The sequence below is a fragment of the Balaenoptera physalus genome, assembly GCF_965194825.1.
Source record: "Balaenoptera physalus genome assembly, chromosome: 21".
In the NCBI taxonomy this organism is placed as follows: Eukaryota; Metazoa; Chordata; class Mammalia; order Artiodactyla; family Balaenopteridae; genus Balaenoptera; species Balaenoptera physalus.
The window spans coordinates 9,017,162-9,038,974 of NC_138902.1; the positions used below are offsets into that span (position 1 = coordinate 9,017,162).

Genomic DNA, 21,813 nt, shown 5'->3' on the forward strand with positions numbered 1-21,813 from the left:
CCGAATTGATTGAGGAAAAGATCAGAAGGTATAACTGCATGAAACCGCAAAACTTCCAAACTGTGAGAGATATTATATGTGAAGAGATAGTTCACTAGAAGAAATAGAAATATCTATGAAGAGATGTTAACCTCACTAGTGATCTGAGAAATGAAAACCACAACTTTTCCAGATTAATAAAGTACCTTTTGAAAACTGACACAGTCATTCATTTCTCTTTCAGTTAAAAATAATAAAACCTTTTTTTCAGGGTAAAAAAAAAAAAAAATCAACATTTTTAATTCTTAAATATATCATTATTACAAACCACAAAGGAAAAGAGAGAAATATGACCCATTGATCAAAAATTGATAAATGAGTATATCAGAATTTTAAATTTGTGCAACAGAAGACACCATGAATAAGTTAAAAAGCAAACAGCAGTGTGGGAGAAGATGTATAAACAGAGGATCGATATTCAGAACCTTATAAGGAATTCCTACGAAAGGTTAAAGAAACAGGGAAAGTAATCAAAAAATAGGCAAAGGGTATGAACTTGTAGTTCATAGAAGAAAAAATTTCGTTAGCCGTTAAATAGGGGGAAAATCCATTATCATTAGGAATGAAAGATAATTTTAAACTGTTTTATGATATCAGATATTGAGACGTATGAACAAATCCATGCTTTTCAGATGGTAGTTTTCATATGTTTAGCCATTTTAGAAAGCAGTATCGCGTGCATATTTAGTAAAAGTAGAAAATGCTCATATCTTACAACCTTGAAGTGCTGTTTCTCATAATACATTCTGGGTTCACTCTGGCTTATGGCATCAGAAGACATGTACTAGGAGGCTGAGAGCACAGACTTCAGAGCCAGACCACCTAGTTCAGATTCTGACTGCACCACTTTACTGATTCTGTAACCTTGGACAAATTATTTAACCTCGTTATCTCTGTCTCCTTCTGTGTAAAATGAGGACGATAATAGTAACTACTTTATAGAGTGAGTGAGTTATACACGTGAAATAAGAGAACAGTGGCTGACTCATAGTAAGCACTGTGTGTGATAGCTATTACAATTCACAGCATTTTTTGGAAGAACAAGATATTGGAAACCAGCTATATATTTGTGTTTTGGAGAATAGATAAAGGTATCGTTGTCATACAGTTGTGTGCTATATAACCAATAAGAGGATCTAGATCTGTTATAATAGGGACAGATCGCAGAAACAGTGTTGAGTGAAAAAAAGGCACATAAGTTTTAGACACTTTGAGTATGACAGTATATTAAATTTGTAATTTTTAATTAAAAGACTTTTAATATCAAAAAAAATCTAATGAATATAAAATTCTATTTATATAATCCCAAATTTATTTATGACCCTAAATTATATAGGGTCATATAGCCCTAAGACTGAGTATCCTAGTCCCACTTATAGAAATCTGTTCGGCAAAAAAATAGCATTGACATGTAAATTATGCCAGGCCCACTGTATGGAAAAGTGAAACAAGAATGATGTAGATGTGTATACACAGGCATGGAAGGACATATCACTGAGGGGGAAATGCCAAAATGAAAAGCAGAATGAAAATGCTATGCCAACTTCATTAAAAAACAAGAGCAAGATTACATTTATTTGCTTAGAAAAATGTCTGGAGAGACATATCAACTGGTAACAGCCATTACCACTGATACAGGTCCAGTGCACTGGGGAGTAGCACTGGAGTATGGGAAACTTCCTCTACTTTTATATTGTTTGCAGTGTTTACAAAGAACATGTATTTCTTTCTTTTTTTTTTGAATACCCAAAATAGTTTTATTTTAAACATTTACCAAATTTAAGTTGTGCTAACTTCTGATACATAGACATATGTATCTACATAACTGTATATACATGCGTATATAAATACATACATAATTCACATCTATGGTAATATTTTGAGCTTTACCTATGAAATTAATTTCAATTTGGGTCAAATATTTCATCTTTTGCAAGAAACCTAACTTGTTCATGAAAATCTTGAATCCATCCGAGGTTGGAATAGAATCCCGGGTAGGACTGGGATGTGGGAGGGGTGTGGTCAGACATGCCACTAGCCCATACAGGGTGCATTGGTGAAAATTTGAAAAAGGAGCCACATCGTCTGGGCAGACACGGCCATGCACCAATAAACTCGGCTTGGTGAGTGGGGCAGGATTTCAGCTCCCATTCCCTGCCTCAGCTGGATGCCTTGCACTGGGTGCAACCTGCATGTAGGTGGCAGTCCTAGAGGGATGGCTCAGTGGCGGTGCAAGCAGAAGATGGTGATCCGGCCACCCTGTACAGCTCCATTCCTTGCTAGACTGATTTAATTTGTCTGGAGGAGTTTGGTCAGGTAGGGATCTTTTCTTCTCACCACTTCTGATGATTTAGCTAAAGAAGGAGATCTCCCCAATGGAAAAAGTCCATTTTTCAGGTTCAAGTGTGCAGATGGCCGTGCAGCCTCCAAGCGGGCTTTCATGGTTTAATCTTAGGAAATAGCCCAATGTTGATTCTTGAGTCCTAAAAAAAGTATGCTGTTGATCTGGTTGTAGATGAGCTTTGCAATTTCCCTTTTCTCTCGGCGCCTCAGCTTGGCCGCCTCACGCCAGGGGTCGTACGGAGGTGCTGCATGAGGAGAGAGGAGCGGGCGGGGAGCCACCGGGCTGTGCCCCAGTCCCAGGCGGGCTGGCTGGGGGACCAGGGCCGTGCACGCCCCCACCCAGGTGGCGCGGCCAAGCGGGCGTGTGGTGTTCCGCGCCCTCCAGGCTGGCTCCCAGAACATGTATTTCTTTTTCATTAAAAATATTTTGGGGGACTTCCCTAGTGGTGCAGTGGTTAAGAATCCGCCTGCCAATGCAGGGGACACGGGTTCGAGCCCTGGTCTGGGAAGATCCCACATGCCACGGAGCAACTAAGCCCGTACGCCACAACTACTGAGCCTGTGCTCTAGAGCCCGCAAGCCACAACTACTGAGCCCGCGAGCCACAACTACTGAAGCCTGTGCGCCCTAGGGCCTGTGCTCCACAACAAGAGAAGCCACCATAGTGAGAAGTCTGCACACCACAACGAAGAGTAGCCCCTGCTCGCCGCAACTAGAGAAAGCCCACACGCCACAATGGAGACCCAGTGCAGCCAAAAAAAAATATATTTTTTAAAGTAACACATGCTCATTGAAGAAAAATCTGAAGATGTTAACATCAAAAGAAGAGTCTAATCATCCAGAACTAACCACTGTTAACATTTGGTGTATCACCTTCCACTCCTCGGAAAATATGTTTCCACAGAGTTAGGTTTATACTATGTATGTGTACATGTGTGAATATAAAGTAATGTGTTTATACATTGTACATAGAGTTAACATGTTATAAGCATTTTGTTACACATTTTAAAATATTTGGGAGCTTGGTTCTTAATGACCACATAATATTCCATAGTTATTTACCATTTATATTGTTTCTAAATATTACTCCGGTATAAATTAAATTCAGCATTTTAAAGGTAGTATTTAGGAGTAGATGACCTTTGTATGTTCAGAAAGAGCTATAATTTTTCATGCTCTCCTCTGATAATTTCACTTTTGGGGTTGTAGTCTAACAAAACTATATACATACCCATGTGTGCTTGCATGCACACACATAAATACGTATGTGTGTATTGTGTATTTAATTTTTTTAATTTTTTAATGAAAAGTCATTGGACGCTTAAAGCAGTGATTTTTATAAAACAAAATTGAAAACAACCAGTAGTAGCAGAACGGTTAGGCAAATTAGGATATATTGACATTGTATTCATGCATATTGACCTACTAAAAGTTTGTGAACCCTGTCAGTAACTGGAAAATTGTATGCTATAAGAAATATAGCAGGACTTTCCTGGTGGTCCAGTGGTTAAGAATCCGCCTTCCGATGCAGGGGATGCAGGTTCGATCCCTGGTCGGGGAACATACCCATGTGCCGCGGGGCAACTAAGCCCATGTGCCACAACTACTGAGCCCGTGCTCTGCAACTACTGAGCCCTTGCACTCTGGAGCCCACGTGCCACAACTACTGAGCCCGTGCTCCGCAACTACTGAGCCCTTGCACTCTGGAGCCCACATGCCACAACTACTGAGCCCGCACGTTCTGGAGCCTACGCGCCACAACTGGAGAGCCTGCGCGCTGGAGACCACACGCCACAATGAAGAGTCCATGCACTGCAACAAAAGATCCCACATGTTGCAATGAAGATCCCACATGCTGCAACTAAGACCTGACGCAGCCAAATAAATAAAAATTAAAAAAAAAAAAATAGCATAGCATGTCCACATAAATTTTTAATTGTGGAAAAGAAGTATTGAGGAGTATTTAACACCTGGGTTTTTTTAGTAGTCTGTTTAGGGCCTTAGTCTGTTCTCTACATTAATCTGTGCTGTGATGTGAAGGCATTTCAGCTGCAGTGAAATGAGCATTGTGATTAGCAGTGTGTGCTTTGGTGTCAGACTAGATTGGGGTTTAACTTCTGTCTCCAAAGTACACTGGGCCATGTGAACTTGTTAATCTCTCTTAAGCCTGTTTCTCTTGTGGAAATGAGAGTAAAATAGGTTAATATTTGTAAAGGTCTGAGTTCTTTCAGTTAAGAGATTGGCAAGGATCAGAAGTTTTGATACTCTTGTCAGTGAAGATGTGGAAAAAAATCGGTGTATTCATACATTCTTGGAGGGACTATATATTGATCAGACCTGCTTTGAGAGGTTAATTTGGCATTGTCTGTCAGCATCAACAGTGCACATAACCTTGATCCAGTAATTCCACTTGTAGGAATTCATCCTACAGATGTACTGAATTTGCACGTGTGTGCAGAAACATACCATGATAGGACAGCAAAAGAATGAAAACAATTTAAACATTCATTTATAGGAGACGAGTTAGGTATAATTAGAGTGCCCATACAACGAAATGCTGTGCAACTGTTTGAAAACTTTGTAACAGGGAATGTGGTTGAAACTTATGTCATCTTCCCATCTTGTTCCTCAAACTCGTATGTTCATAAATAAGCATATATTTTTAACTAAATGAATAGCTGCTGCTCTGCACCTTACGTTTTTCACTCAACAACATGTCTTAGCAGTTGTTACATGTCAGTACATAGCAGAACAGCCTCGTTACTAATAGCTGCATAGGATTTTGTTGTATGGGTGTACCATGATGGACTTAACCCATTCTTTACTCATGGAAATTTCAGTTGTTTCCAGTCTTCGTTTCTTTATTTCTTATATAAATTTCCTTGGATGCTTTGGGCACATACAGGAGTATATTTGTAAGAAAACTTACTGGAACTGGAATTGTTAGGTCAACGAGTAGTCAGTTTTTATTTATTATTTATGTATTTATTTATTTATTTTTTAGAGAAACACTTTATTTTTGGCTGTGTTGGGTCTTTGTTGCTGTGCGCGGGCTTTCTCTAGTTGCGGCGAGTGGGAGCTAGTCTTCGTTGCGGTGCATGGGGTTCTCATTGTGGTGGTTTCTCTTGTTGTGGAGCACGGGCTCTAGGCCTGCAGGCTTCAGTAAGTTATGGCTCACGGGCTCAGTAGTTGTGGCTCGCGGGCTCTAGGCATGCAGGCTTCAGTAGTTGTGGCATGCGGGCTCGGTAGTTGTGGCTCACGGACTCTAGAGCACAGGCTCAGTAGTTGTGGCGCACGGGCTTAGTTGCTCCGCGGCATGTGGGATCTTCCCAGACCAGGGCTTGAACCCGTGTCCCCTGCATTGGCAGGCAGATTCTTAACCACTGCACCACCAGAGAAGTCCCCAGTTTTAAATTTTTAATAGATATTACCAAGTGGTTTTCCATAGAGATATTTACTAGTTTATACGACCTTGAATAATGTATGAGTGAAGAAAGCAAGGCCCAGGACGTTAGAGTAGGATGTGATCTCATTTGTATTAAAAAAAAATGGGAGGATGGAATTAGAACATATACTTGTATGTGCATAGAATATATTTGGAAGGATACACTAGAATCACTCCACAATTGCTTCTGGGGAGAAGGACTGGGAATTTAGTGGAATGCAAACTTAGCGTGAGCCTTTTTGTATTGTTTGAGTTTTCTATCATTGTGTATATTACTTTTTCAGTTAAAAAAAAACTGATCGGGGGGGGCTTGGCCTCTGCCCGGCCTCGGAGCCGGAGCCGGAGGTGTTACCCCAGAAGGGTCGCGCCGAGCTATCCCGTCGGGCGGCGTACCCCGGGCAGGGCCCGGGCCAAGGGTCCAGGATGCTGCACGTCCCTTCCCAGTCTTTCCCGGGCTCCAGCAGCAGCAGTGCGTCTCCTCCAGGGGGCGTAGCAAGGTCCCTCTGAAAAAGGGCAGAAGTCTTATGGATTGGATTCGACTGACCAAAAGTGGAAAGGACCTAACAGGATTAAAAGGAAGATTAATTGAAGTAACTGAAGAAGAACTGAAAAATCACAACAAAAAAGATGATTGTTGGATATGCATAAGAGGCTTTGTCTATAACGTCAGCCCGTATATGGAGTGTCATCCTGGTGGAGAAGAGGAACTTATGAGAGCAGCAGGATCAGACGGTACTGACCTTTTTGATCAGGCCTGTTCTGCCAGTTTTTCCCAGAGTACAGAGGGCATCATTCCTGATCTCCACCCTGCACTCCTTTCAGGGGGTGTTGAAGGTCAGCAGCTGCAGTGGCTAGTGACTTAGTCCTGGAAGAGGCAAGATGGTTCATCGTTGGGTCAACTATGAATCCATGCTGAAAGAATGCCTGGTTGGCAGGATGGCCGTTAAACCTGCTTTTCCTAAAGACTATCATGAGGAAAAGAAACTCTTAAACGGCATGCTTCCCAAGAGCCAAGTGACAGATCCACTTGCCAAAGAAGGGCCTAGTTCTCCAAGCTATGACTGGTTCCAAAGAGACGCTTTAGTCACCATTGTCATATATACTAAACAGAAGGATATCAATTTAGACTCAGTAATAGCTGATCACCGGGATGATTCCTTTAGAGCAGAAACAGTTATCAAGGATTATTCATATCTTATACATATTGCCCTAAGTCATGAGATTCAGGAAGATTTTTCTGTGCGACTTGTTGAGAATGTGGGAAAAATAGAGATTGTCCTGAAGAAAAAAGAGAATACTGCTTGGAAATGCCTTGGTCATCCCCTGGAGAATCATAATTCACTTATTCCAAAGAAAGATACAGGTACTGAAATTGTGAAGCCATATACACCTGTATCTGATTCCTTATTCTCAGAGTTCAAGGAACCAGTTCTTCCCAACAATAAATACATCTACTTTTTGATCAAAATCTACCCTGCTGGACTCTTCACACCAGAGCTTGATCATCTTCAGATTGGAGATTATGTTTCTGTAAGCAATCCCGAGGGCAATTTTAAAATATCCCAGTTCCAAGAATTGGAAGATCTCTTTTTATTGGCAGCGGGAACAGGCTTCACACCAATGGTTAAAGTACTGAGTTATGCTTTGACTAATATACCCAGTCTCAGGAAAGTGAAGCTGATGTTCTTCAATAAAACAGAGGATCACATAATTTGGAGAAGCCAATTGGAGAAATTAGCATTTAAGGATAAAACATTTGACCTTGAATTTGTTCTCTCAGCACCTACTTCTGAATGGAATGGCAAACGGGGATACGTTTCACCAGCTCTGCTTTCTGAATTTTTGAAAAGAAGTTTAGACACGTCCAAAGTCCTCATCTGCATTTGTGGACCAATGCCATTTACAGAACAAGGAATGAAGTTGCTGCATGATTTGAACTTTTCCAAAGATGAGATCCATAGTTTTACAGCATAATGAAGAGGTGTCATTCAACTGTTTTAGCTAAATTTGTGATTACTTAGGGTTTTTTAAAAGAACATTTTTGTATATAGGTTAACTGGAATCCAGGTTTTAGTTTCTTAAATGAAATCAAATGTTTCTTCACTATAGATACCTTGTTGACTTTATTTTGTACCATAACTTATTTTACTACTGATATTTGTCCTGGAAGGTCAGTCATGGCAACAAGTATATACAGGATTCTTTGTTATGAATCACAAAGTTCCTTACCATTTAAACTGTATCACTGTTCTACAATAAGCTCTTGTGTTTTATGACATGATAAAGCAAATGATCATTTTGATCACATTTCTGTGCTGTAAGATGTCTGATTAGCAATACAGATTAAATTTTACATTGCACTGTAAACTCAGAAAATGATCATTTATGTCCTTGTTCTTACTATGAAAACATGGACTGTTATAACTTATTAAGTGATCCAAACATTTTGTGTGTCTATGGCCTTGATACAGAGTAGAATAAAAAATATTCTTAATTAAAAAAAAAAAAAAAAAAACTGATCAGGGACTTCCCTGGTGGTCCAGAGGTTAAGAATCCGCCTTCCAATGCAGGGGATGTGGGTTCAATCCCTGGTCGGGGAGCTAAGATCCCACATGCCGAGGGGCAACTAAGCCCATGCACTGCAACTACTGAGCCCTTGTGCCTCAGCTAGAGAGCCCACGTGCTGCAAACTACAGAGCCCATGCGCTCTGGAGCCTGTGCACCACAACGAAGGGCCTGCCTGCTGCAACTAAGACCTGATGCAGCCAAAAAAAAAAAAAACTGATCAAAATAAAATGTGAGAAAAACAGCTAAGTGAATATATTTGGATATATGCACTCTTAATTTTTCTTTAATGCATAAGGTCTTTGGGGGATCTGGAGTCTGGCATCAACCCCTGTACGTGCATCCTGGCTGTGACACAAGTTATCAGAGTGGCAGTCATAGTCATTGGATTTTCTTTCTTTTGCGTATTATAAATTGTATACATACAATAAAGTATCTTCCTCATAGAGTGAAACAACATTTTGTACTATAGTGGTCGTTTTAAACAAGAAAGACCATCCTAATGCAGTTGTGTGCTCTGTTTCTAGTTCAGGATGTTTATGATTATTTCCGGGCTGTCCTGCAGCGTGACGAGAGAAGTGAACGAGCTTTTAAACTAACCAGAGATGCTATCGAGTTAAATGCAGCCAATTACACAGTGTGGTAAGTAAGACACATCATTAATATTCCCTGTGTGAATGTCTCAGGTTTTAGTTTGGATGACTTTTTTCTTAACATTAATTTTTATCAAAACAACAATTCACATATGAGTTTAAAAGTCAGAGACTGAATGAAAAATAGCAATCTCTCCTCTATTCCTTCTCACTACAGAGTCCCACCCCCTGGAGGCAACAACTCCTAGGTGTTTTTTCTTAAAATCACCTCTATATTCTTAATCATGTGCTTGATTATTTTTAATTTTTTCATTTTAGACATTACTCCTTCTATGGAAGATACAGAGTTCAGTCTCCTGTACTGTCTCCATCACAGTAATCAGTTCATGGTTCATGCGGACCCACATTTCATTGTATATTTACATTTCCTTTAACAGATTGGCTTTTTTATTTAGTTTTGTTCTCTTTTTACCAGCAAGTTATCTGTCTCCCAGACTCTGCTCATGTAGAATGTCTCGTTACTGTTGAGCACAGCAGGTAACCCTTCAGTTCCTTCCTTTCTTCTCCGAGGACTTGGGCACCACGTGTCTGGTCCATAGCTCTTTCCTGTGTCGGGTCCCTGTTTCCTAGATCCCACATCTTTCTCTTTCCTGCTTTACTCTCATTTTATAGACCAGATCCTTGAATACAAGAAAACTCTTAGAAGGCTGTGATGGAAATTGTTACTGAGGTTTCGTAAATTTAAAAGTGTCTTAAGTCTCTTCGAGCTTTAGTGATAGAATTCTGGATTGGAAATCATTCTCCTTTAGATTTTTAAAACTGTCTTTCTGTTTCTTTCAGCCTCGATTGAGAAGATTCCCATTCCTTCATTTTAACCTTTTCTTTAGCTTTGGGAAATTTTTTTTTGTTTTATGTTCTTTTGATAATGTCTTCTCTCTTTCCTCTGTTGGCTGTCTCTGGAATGCCTTTTAGTTGCATGTTGTACTTCTGAGGTTGTCTTTTCTTACTTTTGTCTCTTTTTATTTACTTTTGAGATTTCTTCAACTTTATCTTCTAACTGTTCTATCTGCACTCATGTTTAATTTACAAGAGCTCTTTTTATCTTCTCTGAGTATTCTTTTTTAATAGCATCTTGTTTATTTCACGGATGGGATATGTTTTCACTTTTCTGTTTATTTGTTTTGATCTCTTTAATGTAAACATTTTTCTCAAATGAGTGGTAATTCTTGGCTCTCCTTTCATACTTACAGTGGAAGCAGGAAAAACCTGATTTGGCATCTCTTCGTGTTGCAGGACTTGTCACCTAGAGGGCTTTACCGTGAAGTTAGCATGGAGGCACAGCTGTTTTGTTTGACGTCTTCATATGTCAGTATTTCTGGGTCTTTTCTCTTGACTACGTTGTTTCTCTGAAGAAGAGCTGTCTGAGGAGTGTACATTTGGCTGCCACAGTTCTGGGGGTCAATTCTGGCAGGGGAAGACAGGGGTGGGGGGCATCTCAGCTGTTCAGTGTATCAGCATTTTAAATTTCCTTGTTTCCAGCCTTTACCTCACCCTGCCTTCTGCTGTGTCTGGTATTTCTTTCTGCTTTGGATTTTTCCAGAAAATAAAGCCACTTGTCTGCTGCCCAGGCTTTTTAGGAAAACCCTAGTCCTCCTTCTCCTGTGTGTTTTCTTTACTTTCACAAAACACACTTCACTTCTGGCGCTTCTAGTCACTGAATGTGTGTGGGATTTTTCCCCTACCAAGCAGTTCCCTGTGACACCACCTGGGTGTCCTACAGTTTAACTCAATTCTAACACTGTCTACCTGGAGGTAACGTCAGATCCCACAGGTTAAGGGCTCGGTCCCACAAGCCTGCCCCACCCCGATGCCAGTCGCACATCCTGTGCTTCTGACTGGTGGGCCATAAATCATAGGTTCCACGATCCCCTCCTTGGGTTCAACCGATTTGCTAGAGCAGCTCACAGAATTCAGTGAAACACTTACTTAGGTTTACCAGTTTATTAAATGGTATGATAAAACAGAGAGATGCACAGCCGGATGAAAAGGTGCATAGGGCGAGGTCTGGGAGGGTCCCGAGCACAGGAGCTTCTGTTCCTGTGGGGCTGAGGTGCATCACCCTCCTGGTACATGGATGTGTTCACCCACCTGGAAGCTCTCCAAATCCCCTGCTGTTGGGATTTAATGGTGGCTTCCTCGCCTGGACACGATCGATTATTAACTCCATTTCCAGCCTTTCTCCCCTGTCTGGAAGATGGGAGGTGGGGCTGAACATTCCAAGTTTCTAATCAAGGCTTGGTCTTTCTGGTGACCAGGAGCCATCCAGGAGCCCAACCAGAATCACCTCAGTAGAAGAGATGCCCGAGTGCTCTTATCACTCAGGAATTTACAAGGGTTTTAGGAGCCCCGTGTGAGGAAAAAAAAGACACACACACACACACACACACACACACACACACACCCAGGTTGGGAGATGTTGTCACCTCTCCGCTCAGGGTGGGGGGAGGGATGTTGGCTGCTGAGGATTCTGTCTACATTTTAAACTGTTTTCAGCCCCACCCTTGACTTCCAGGTTCGGAAATACCTGATACATCTGATTTCTGAACCTTTCTTCCTCAGTTGACAGGTTTTTGGCACTTTCTGGTTTTCTAAGTCAGTCAAAACTATCAGCTTACCATTTTCCATCGTTTTGTTGACCTCTTCCAATTGCTGTGGTATCCCCTCATCCTTGTGGATTTATACCCTTTTTATTTCTTTACTGTCATTTTAGTAGGATTATCTAGAGCTGTTAATGTGATCTTCCATCACTTTATGTCTCTAATATGCACATTTTTAGCTTGTAAGAAATTCCTGACTGTACACAGCTCAGAGCAACTTAGAATGCATTTAAAATTTCCTAAGTTTATTTGCTGTTTTCTTAAAAACAGTATACCTGAAATTACCCATATGAACCAGGCTGTCTGTATGTGTATGTGCTCTGTGAAGCCTCATTTTCTTTAAACTAATTATAATAGAGAAATACTGTCATCTCCTCTATGTAGCATTTCATTTTAAGAGATAACTTTTAAAGTAGTTTTTTTGGGGGGTGGAGTCAAGATGGCGGTGTGGGAAGACACAGAGTTGGCATCTCCCCACAACTAGGGCACTTGCCAGACACTGGTGGGGGACCTCGAAGCCCAAGGAGATGGGAGGAACCCCCAAGTGAACCGGTAGGATGTGGGGGGACTGAGCAGGGAGGAGAAGTGGAGGCCAGACAGGACCGGTGCCCTTGAGGGGTGGCTGAGAGGGGAGGGGTTCCTATGCCTGGAGGGACCCTCGGGGGCTCAGATCGGGGGGGAGAGTGCCCAGTATTTGCCCTACTCACTCGAGCCTGGGAAGCCTGCTGGGCTCCCAGGCTGGGTCCCCCGCCCTCCAAAGCCCCCTCCAGGATGCGTGGGTCCTGGAGGCATAGGAGGGAGGCCAGGGGAGAGGAGGAGAGGCAGCAGGAGGGGCCCTCCAGGACGGGAGGAGCAGGAGAGGAGCAGAGGGCGTTTGCCCCGCCCACGTGGTCCCAGGAAGCCAGCTGGGCTCCTAGCCCGGGTCCCCTGTCCTCTGAGACCAGAGGCAGGCCTGGGCCCCTTCTGTTCCATTGAGCCTAAGCCCCACCCCCCACACACACCCCAGGGCCTTTTCCAGCCCTGTCAGTCCTAAGTATAGGCCCCGCCCACCACCCAAACCTCACCCTTGCTTAGGTCCCACCCTCCACAGCCAAGCCCTTTTCTACCTTTTTTTTTTTCCTTCTGCTCTTTTTTTTTTCCCTTCTGCTCTTGTTTACTATTGTGGTTCTGTTTTACCTTATGGTTGTTTCATCTATATTTTTATTTTTATATTCTTTCTAACATATCTGTTAGTTTCCTAGTCTAATTTTATTTTTTACTCTTTCTTATTATTCTTTTTTTTTTTTTTTTGCTGCTCTGCGCAGCTTGCAAAATCTTGGTTCATGAGCCAGGGGTAGGACTGAAGCTCCTGCGGTAGGAGTTCCGAGTCTGAACCACTGGACTAACAGAGAACCTCAGACCCCAGGGAATATTCATCACAGTGAGGTCTCCCGGAGGTCCTCATCTCAGCACCAAGACCCAGCCCTACCCAACAGCCAACAAATTCCAGTGTTGGACGCCTCAGGCCAAACAACAAGTAAGACAGGAACACAATCCCACCCATCAAAAAAAAAAAAAAAATGAGACTGCAAAATATATGTCACAGATGAAGGAGCAAGGTAAAAACCTATAAGACCAAATAAATGAAGAGGAAATAGGCAATCTACCTGAAAAAGAATTCACAGTAATGATAGTAAAGATGATTCAGAATCTCGGAAATAAAATGGAGGCACTGATTGAGAAAATACAAGAAATGTTTAACAAAGATCTAGAAGAACTAAAGAACAAACAAACAGAGATGAACAGCACAACTGAAATGAAAAATGCACTAGAAGGAATCAATAACAGAATAACTGAGGCAGAAGAACGAATAAGTGAGCTGGAAGATAAAATGGTGGAAATAACTGCCGAGGAACAGAATAAAAAAGAACGAAAACAATTGAAGACAATCTCAGATAGCTCTGGGACAACACTAAACGCACCAACATTCAAATTATAGCAGTCCCAGAAGAAGAAGAGAAAAAGAAGGGGTCTGAGAAAATATTTGAAGAGATTATAGTGGAAAACTTCCCTAACGTGGGAAAGGAAATAGTCACCTAAGTCCAGGAAGCACAGAGAGTCCCGTACAGGATAAACCCACCAAGACACATACTAAAACTAACAAAAATTAAATACAAAGAAAAAATATTAAAAGCAGCAAGGGAAAAACAAAAAATAACATACAATGGAATCCCCATAAGGTTAACAGCTGATTTTTCAGCACAAACTCTGCAGGCCAGAAGGGAGTGGCAAGGTATACTTGAAGTGATGAAAGACAAAAACCTACAACCAAGACTGCTCTTCCCAGCAATGATCTTATTCAGATTTGATGGAGAAATTAAAAGCTTTTCAGACAAGCAAAAGCTAAGAGAATTCAGCACCACCAAACCAGCTTTACAACAAATGCTAAAGAAACTTCTCTAGGTGGGAAACATAAGAGAAGAATAAGACCTACAAAAACAAACCCAAAACAGTTAAGAAAATGGTAATAGGAATATACATATCGATAATAACCTTGAATGTAAATGGATTAAATGCTCCAACCAAAAGACACAGACTGGCTGAATAGATGCAAAAACAAGATCCATATATATGCAGTCTACAAGAGACGCACTTCAGACATAGGGACACATACAGGCAGAAAGTGAGGGGATGGAAAAACATATTGCATGCAAATGAAAATCAAAAGAAAGCTGCAGTAGCAATACTCATATCAGATAAAATAGACTTTAAAATAAAGACTGTTACAGGAGATAAGGAAGGACACTACATGATGATCAAGGGATCAATCCAAGAAGAAGATATAACAATTATAAATGTTTATGCACCCAACATAGGAGCACCTCAGTACATAAGGCAAATGCTAACAACCAGGAAAGGAGAAGTCGACAGTAACACAATAATAGTGGGGGACTTTAACAACCCACTTACCCAATGGACAGATCATCCAAACAGAAAATAAATAAAGAAACACAAGCTTTAAATGACACAATAGACCAGATAGATTTAATTGATATTTATAGAACATTCCACCGAAAAGTGGCAGAATACACTTTTTTCTCAGTTGCACACAGAACATGCTCCAGGATAGATCACATCATGGGTCACAAATCAAGCCTCGGAAAATTTAAGAAAATTGAAATCATATCAAGCATCTTTTCTGACCACAATGCTATGAGATTGGAAATCAGTTATAGGAAGAAGACTGTAAAAAACACAAATACATGGAGGCTAAACAGTGCACTACTAAATAACCAAGAGATCACTGAAGAAATCAAAGAAGAAATAAAAAAATACATAGAAACAAATGACAACAGAAACACAACTGAAAACCTATAGGATGCAGCAAAAGCAGTTCTAAGAGGGAAGTTTATAGCAATTCAATCTCACCTCAAGAAACAAGAAAAGTCTCAAACAATGTAACCCTACACCTAAAGAAAGTAGAGAAAGAAGAACGAAGAAAACCCAAAGTCAGTAGAAGGAAAGAAATCATAAATATCAGAGCAGAAATAAATGAAATAGGAATGAAGAAAACAATAGCAAAGATCAATAAAACTAAAAGCTGGTTCTTTGAGAAGATAAACAAAATTGGTAAACCCTTAGCCAGACTCACCAAGAAAAAAAGGGAGGAGATGCAAATCAAAATTAGAAATGAGAAAGAAGAAATCACAACTGACACCACAGAAATACAAAGGATTATAAGAGACTACTACAAACAACTATATGCCAGAAAAATGGACAACCATGAAGAAATGGACAAATTCTTGGAAAGGTACAATTTTCCAAGACGGAACTAGGAAGAATTAGAAAATATAAACAGACCTGTTGCAAGTAATGAAATTGTAATTAAAAATCTTCCAACAAACAAAACTCCAGGGCCAGATGGCTTCACAGGTGAATTCTATCAAACATTTAGAGAAGAGCTAACACCCTTCCTTCTCAAACTCTGCCAAAAAATTACAGAGGGAGGAAAACTCGCAAATTCATTCTACGAAGCCACCATCACCCTGATACCAAAACCAGAAAAAGATATCACAAAAAAAGAAAATTATAGACCAATATCACTGATGAACATAGCCACAAAAATCCTCAACAAAATACTAACAAACAGGACCCAACAACATATTAAAAGGATTATACACCATGATCTAGTGGGATTTATCCCAGGGATGCAAGGATTCTTCAGTATATGCAAATCAATCAATGTGATACACCATATTAAAGAATAAAAAGCATATGATCATCTCAGTCGATGCAGAAAAAGCTTTTGACAAAATTCAACACCCATTTGTAAAAACTCTCCAGAAAATGGGCAAACCCATTTTCTGGAAATAATCCCATTTACCATTGCAACAAAAAGAATAAAATACCTAGGAATAAACCTACCTAAGGGGGCAAAATACTTCTACTCAGAATACTCTAAAGCACTGATGAAAGAAATCAAAGATGATGTAAACAGATAGAGAAATACACCATGTTCTTGGATTGGAAGAATCAATATTGTGAAAATGACTATACTACCCAAAACAATCTACAGATTCAGTGCAATCCCTATCAAACTATCAATGGCATTCTTCACAGAATTAGCACAAAAAATTTTACAATTTGTATGGAAACACAAAAGACCCCGAATAGCGGAAGCAATCTTGAGAAAGAAAAACAGAGCTGTAAGAATCAGGCTCCCCGACTTCAAACTATACTACAAAGCTAGAATAATCAAGACAGTATGGTACTGGCACAAAAACAGAAATATAGATCAATGGAACAGGATAGAAAGCCCAGAGATAAACCCATGCACATATAGTCACCTAATCTATGACAAAGGAGACAAGAACATACAATGGAGAAAAGACAGCCTCTTCAATAAGTGGTGCTGTGAAAACTGGACAGCTACATGTAAAAGAATGAATTCAGAACACTCCCTAACACCATACACAAAAATAAACTCAAAATGGATTAAAGACCTAAATATAAGACCAGACACTATAAAACTCTTAGAGGAAAACATAGGAAAAACACTCTTTGACATAAAACACAGCAAGATCTTTTTTATCCCACCTCCTAGAGTAATGAAGATAAAAACAAAAATAAACAAATGGAACCTAATTAAAGTTAAAAGCTTTTGCACAGCAAAGGAAACCATAATCAAGACAAAAAGACAGCCCTCAGAATGGGAGAAAATATTTGCAAATGAAACAATGGACAAAGGATTAATCTCTAAAATATACAAACAGCTCATGGAGCTCAATATTGAAAAACAAACAACCCAATTAAAAAATGCGTGGAAGACTTAAATAGACATTTTACCAAAGAAGACATACAGATGGCCAAGAGGCACATGAAAAGATGCTCAACATCACTAATTATTAGTGAAGTGCAAATCAAAACTACAATGTGGTATCACCTCACACCAGTCAGAATGGCCATTATCAAAAAAATCTAGAAACAGTAAATGCTGGAAAGGGTGTGGTGAAAGGGAACCCTCCTGCACTGTTGGTGGGAAGGTAAATTGATACAACTGCTATGGAGAACAGTATGGAGGTTCCTTAAAAAACTAAAAATAGAACTACCATATGATCCAGCAATCCCACTATTGGGCATATACCCTGAGAAAACCATAATTTAAAAAGAGACATGTACCACAATGTTCATTGCAGCACTATTTACAATAGCCAGGACATGGAAGCAACCTAAATGTTCATCGACAGATGAATGGATAAAGAAGATGTGGCACATATATACAATGGAATATTACTCAGCCATAAAAAGAAATGAAATTGAGTTATTTGTAGTGAGGTGGATGGACCTAGAGTCTGTCATACAAAGTGAAGTAAGTCAGAAAGAGAAAAACAAATACCATATGCTAACACATATATAGGGAATCAAAAAAAAATGGTACTGCTGAACCTAGTGGCAGGGCAGGAATAAAATCGTAAACATAGAAATGGACTTGAGGACACGGGGCAGGCGGGAAACTGGGGCAAAGTGAGAGTAGCATCGACATATGTACACTACCAAATGTAAAATAGATAGCTAGTGGGAAGCAGCAGCATAGCACAGGGAGATCAGCTTGGTGCTTTGCGATGACCTAGAGGGGTGGGATGGGGAGGGTGGGAGGGAGGCTTACGAAGGAGGGGATATGAGGATATGTGTATACATATGGCTGATTCGCTTTGTCATACAGCAGAAATGAACACAGTATTGTGAAGCAATTATGGTCCAATAAAGATGTATTTAAAAAAAAATTTAAAAAATAAAGTAGTTTTTTGTCTCATTATATATTGAGTTGGAATATTTTGAAATTTTGAAGTAAAAATAGACTAGAACTAATCATGTCTTTAGCGAAAAGGTGTTTTTAATGGTTTGACTTCACCTGTGAAGAAATTAAAGAGAAACTTGTTTCATTTATAAGTAGCATTTTTATGGTGGTTCTAATAGTAAAATATATGATAACGTTTGTAATGAAATTAATTTATTATATGAGTAATGCATCTAAACGAACAGGTTATACCGTATGGGGAAAGAGATGGTTTTGATTCTTGTGTAATAGAACACTAGTAACCAGAGTATTACCTGGAAATAATCATTTGTTGGTTGTCTTCTGTCTCACATTTGCTGCCTTTCACTATTTTGCTTCAAAATGCTTGATTCTTCCATTCTTCAGATAGTTCTATGAGTTTGGACAACCACAAGCGGTTAAATTGCTAAATTATTGGTTATATAGAATACCTACCAAAAAATGTGTCTATGTTGTTGTCTTGTGACTTCATTTGATACTGTGGCTGGGCAATTTATGTGGAGTAATGAGACTTTGGATGCTTGATGTTTGCTGTAGGCATTTTCGGAGAGTTCTCTTAAAGTCACTTCAAAAGGATCTACATGACGAAATGAACTACATCACGGCAATAATTGAGGAACAGCCCAAAAACTATCAAGTTTGGTAAGATGAAAATAGGAAGGAAATAAGTCACTATGCTAATAGTACCTGCCAATGGGTGACGAAACCATAGGGAATTGTTTGTGTCTTTATAATTACAGTGCTTGCATTGGAGCTAATGCCACCAGTCTTACAGTGTTGTTGGGAGTAACTGAGATAACTTTATGTTTAGTGCTTGAAGTGGTGCTTGACCCATAGTTAACACTCAAATGTTTGCTGCCGTAATTATTTCAAACTTCGACATTAGCACATAATAGTACTAGAGTCAGGAAAAAATTTGAGTGAAAAATCTGAAAAAATGTTTCTATTCAGTGTGTTATAAAATGACTCTCTGGTATTTCATCTTTTATTCATTTATTTATTAAAAATTTTTTTATTGATGTTGGGGGTACAAAGATGAATGAGACACAGTCTAAAAGGGAAAGCAAATAATAAAACCAGTTATTTTACAGAACAGTGTGAAAAATATAATGGTAGGGTTTTTTACAGTGTGTATTTGTTCTAAAAGTTAAGCCCCTAACTTAGACAAGAGGATGGGGGAGCAGGACACAGTGGGGGAAAAGAGAAGTTATGGGACAGGAGGACAGAGAACAAATAGGAAAGAAAGAAAGAGTCCGGACAGTACCCAGCATTTAGTGAGCCCCCCATGAATGGTAGCGACTGTGGTGATGGAGGTGACGGTCGAGGAAGAGCAGGAGGAGGAGAGAAGGACGTGGCGTTGCCGTGGTCATGGTGAAGGAGATGCAGCAGCGTGGTGTCCGTCAAGAGCTGTCTCCACTTCTGTGCCACTGACTGCCTGCTCTTCATGCAGGGCTTGCCTCCATTTGATGTTTTTCCAATGTAATGACTGAGACACACACCACCCTGTCTTTATGCCTGAGATTTAAGGATGATTTCTGAGAAGAAAGACTGCTGAGGCAAAGAGAATATTCTGGGGAGAAGAGGCATGAAAGAGCTTGGTGCACTCCGGGAACTGCATGTAATTCCATGTGATTAGAGTACGTTTGGGGGCCCTAGGACGAGATCATAAAGGGCCTTATGAACATTGGTAAGGGTTTGGGGTTTGATCTTAGCTGCAGTGGAGAGCTCCTGACAATTTTTAATTAAGGAAGTAGTATGATTAGATTTGTGTCTTGGGAGCTTTACCCTGACAGCAGGGTGGAGGATAGCGGAAGAGGCTCACAGTTCTGGCGGGCCATGGCAGTGTAGGGGCCAGGGGAGAGTGTGGTAGGGTATGGGAGAGAGAAGGGTACATGTGAGAGAGGTTTTGGAGGCAGAAGCAACAGGCTTTGAAGTTAAACTTATCCGGGGAGTGACAGAGAAGAATGATGTCTATATTTTTGGCTTGACCATTGGGTGAATGATGGTGCTGACCACTTGGGGAATTTTGGGAAACAAAAGCAGCACATTTTTGGGAAGGAAGGGTGGATTCAGTACTAGACAAGTAGAATTTGATGTGCTTATGGAAAACCTGTGTAAAGTTGTCCAGTTGTCCAGTAAGTGATTGAAAAATGCTCCTCTGGAGTGGCAGTCCCTGCTCTGGATGAGGATGCTCAGGGAGAATTAGAGAAGGTTGGGGACAGAGCACTGGTGAGCATCCACGTCTGAGAGGCAGAGAGGTGGTCCAGGACGACTGAGGAAGGAAACCAGAAGTCAGTGTCCTCACCAAGAGAAGGGAGAGTTTCAAGAAGAAAGTGATGGATGGCAGTATCAGCTACTGCTGAGAGGTCGCGGAGAGCAAGGGCTAGAGATGTCCCGTGGGATTGTTAAGTAGGCCGTTGCCAGTGACTGGTCTTGGCACCAGCAGTCCTCCCACCAGGGGCAGGGCAGGGCAGGGCAGGGCAGGGCAGGGCTGGGAAGAGGAAATGAGCCACGGAGCAGTGCTTGAATCGCTAACGGGAGATGCAGTTGGCTGTTGAGAAAGAAGACGGAGCAAGCAGCTAGTCAGGACTGTGTCTTTGGGTCTTGTTTTTCCAAAGTGGCAAAGACTTCATGGTGTGGGGAGAGTTACTAGAAAGAGAGAAGGTGAGAATTCTGGAGAAAAGGGGGCTAGAGTAAGGGCTTGCTTGGAGTTGGGAAGAGATCCAACACATAGGTTAGCCTTAGGAGAAGGAACAGCTCCCCAGCTGTGGACACATGTGGAGAGTGAACTGCTCTCTGGCCCAGTTGGCTAATAATAATCTCCATGATCAAATACGGTCGTTAAGGAGTACGAACCATAAGTAGATACTTAATTTTCAAAGAATTAGAACATAATAGATCTGACGGTGAGTAACTGAACATTTGGCAAAGCATGGAAGTGCTAGCTGTTGTGGATTTCCATTTGTAGAATTTTAAACAACTTTACCTCTGTAGGTTCTTTCTTTGTAAGTGCATGACGGTTGCATTCCTGAGAAATTGCCTTATAAAAGAGTTGTTTTAGTGACAAAAGTGATTAGCTAGAGAGTTTCAGTCCCTCATTTAAAAGGCATTGACCCTTCGGAATTAAGGTGCTTTTATGTAAATATTTGGAGGTTATAGCTCCAGAAGGGAGTTCCCTTGGTGGTCTAGTGGTTAGGATTCGGCGCTTCCAGTGCTGTGGCCCAGGTTCAGTACCTGGCCGGGGAACTGAGATCCCACAAGCTGTGTGTTGTGGCCAAAAAAAAAAAAAAAAAATCCAGAAAAATACTTGAAGAGATATATAAACTATGTACCATTTTATCTTAAAAGAAAAAATAATCCAGACATCACAAGCATTCTCAGCATTTGATTACATCTAGTTTTTGCTGAAGAGAAGTAGCTTCCTTTTCTGGACACTGCAGATTCTGTCATTAACACGTTGGCACCTATCATTATGAAAAACAAAATATAAAAACACCCAGAGCGGGCTTCCCTGGTGGCTCAGTGGATAAGAATCCACCTGTCAATGCAGGAGACATGGGTTCGAGCCCTGGTCCGGGAAGATCCCACATGCCGCGGAGCAGCTAAGCCCATGCGCCACAACTACTGAGCCTGCGTTCTAGAGCCCGCGAGCCACAACTACTGAGCCCACGTGCTGCAACTACTGAAGCCCACATGCCTAGAGCCCGTGCTCCGCAACAAGAGAAGCCACCGCAATGAGAAGCCCGCGCACTGCAAAGAAGAGTAGCCCCCGCTCGCCGCAACTAGAGAAAGCCCGTGTGCAGCAACAAAGACCCAACACAGCCAAAAATAAATAAAATTTTAAAAATTTAAAAA

The 21,813-nt window shown here is 40.8% G+C and overlaps 2 protein-coding genes across 2 annotated transcripts in view; both read left to right on the forward strand.

Moving 5' to 3' along the window:
- Window positions 1-21,813, forward strand: part of FNTA (farnesyltransferase, CAAX box, subunit alpha) — a 32,206-nt gene that overhangs the window by 3,325 nt on the left and 7,068 nt on the right. The window contains exons 3-4 of the mRNA XM_082444277.1: window positions 8,920-9,034; window positions 18,496-18,600. Of these exons, the coding sequence (XP_082300403.1) occupies window positions 8,920-9,034; window positions 18,496-18,600 (220 nt within the window). The remainder of the gene's footprint in view (window positions 1-8,919; window positions 9,035-18,495; window positions 18,601-21,813) is intronic.
- Window positions 6,135-8,913, forward strand: LOC309651485 (cytochrome b5 reductase 4-like). Its single transcript, XM_082444302.1, is given in 3 exon segments — window positions 6,135-6,287; window positions 6,290-6,579; window positions 6,710-8,913. Coding segments are annotated over 3 exon segments (1,419 nt in total). The 5' UTR covers window positions 6,135-6,250; the 3' UTR covers window positions 7,802-8,913.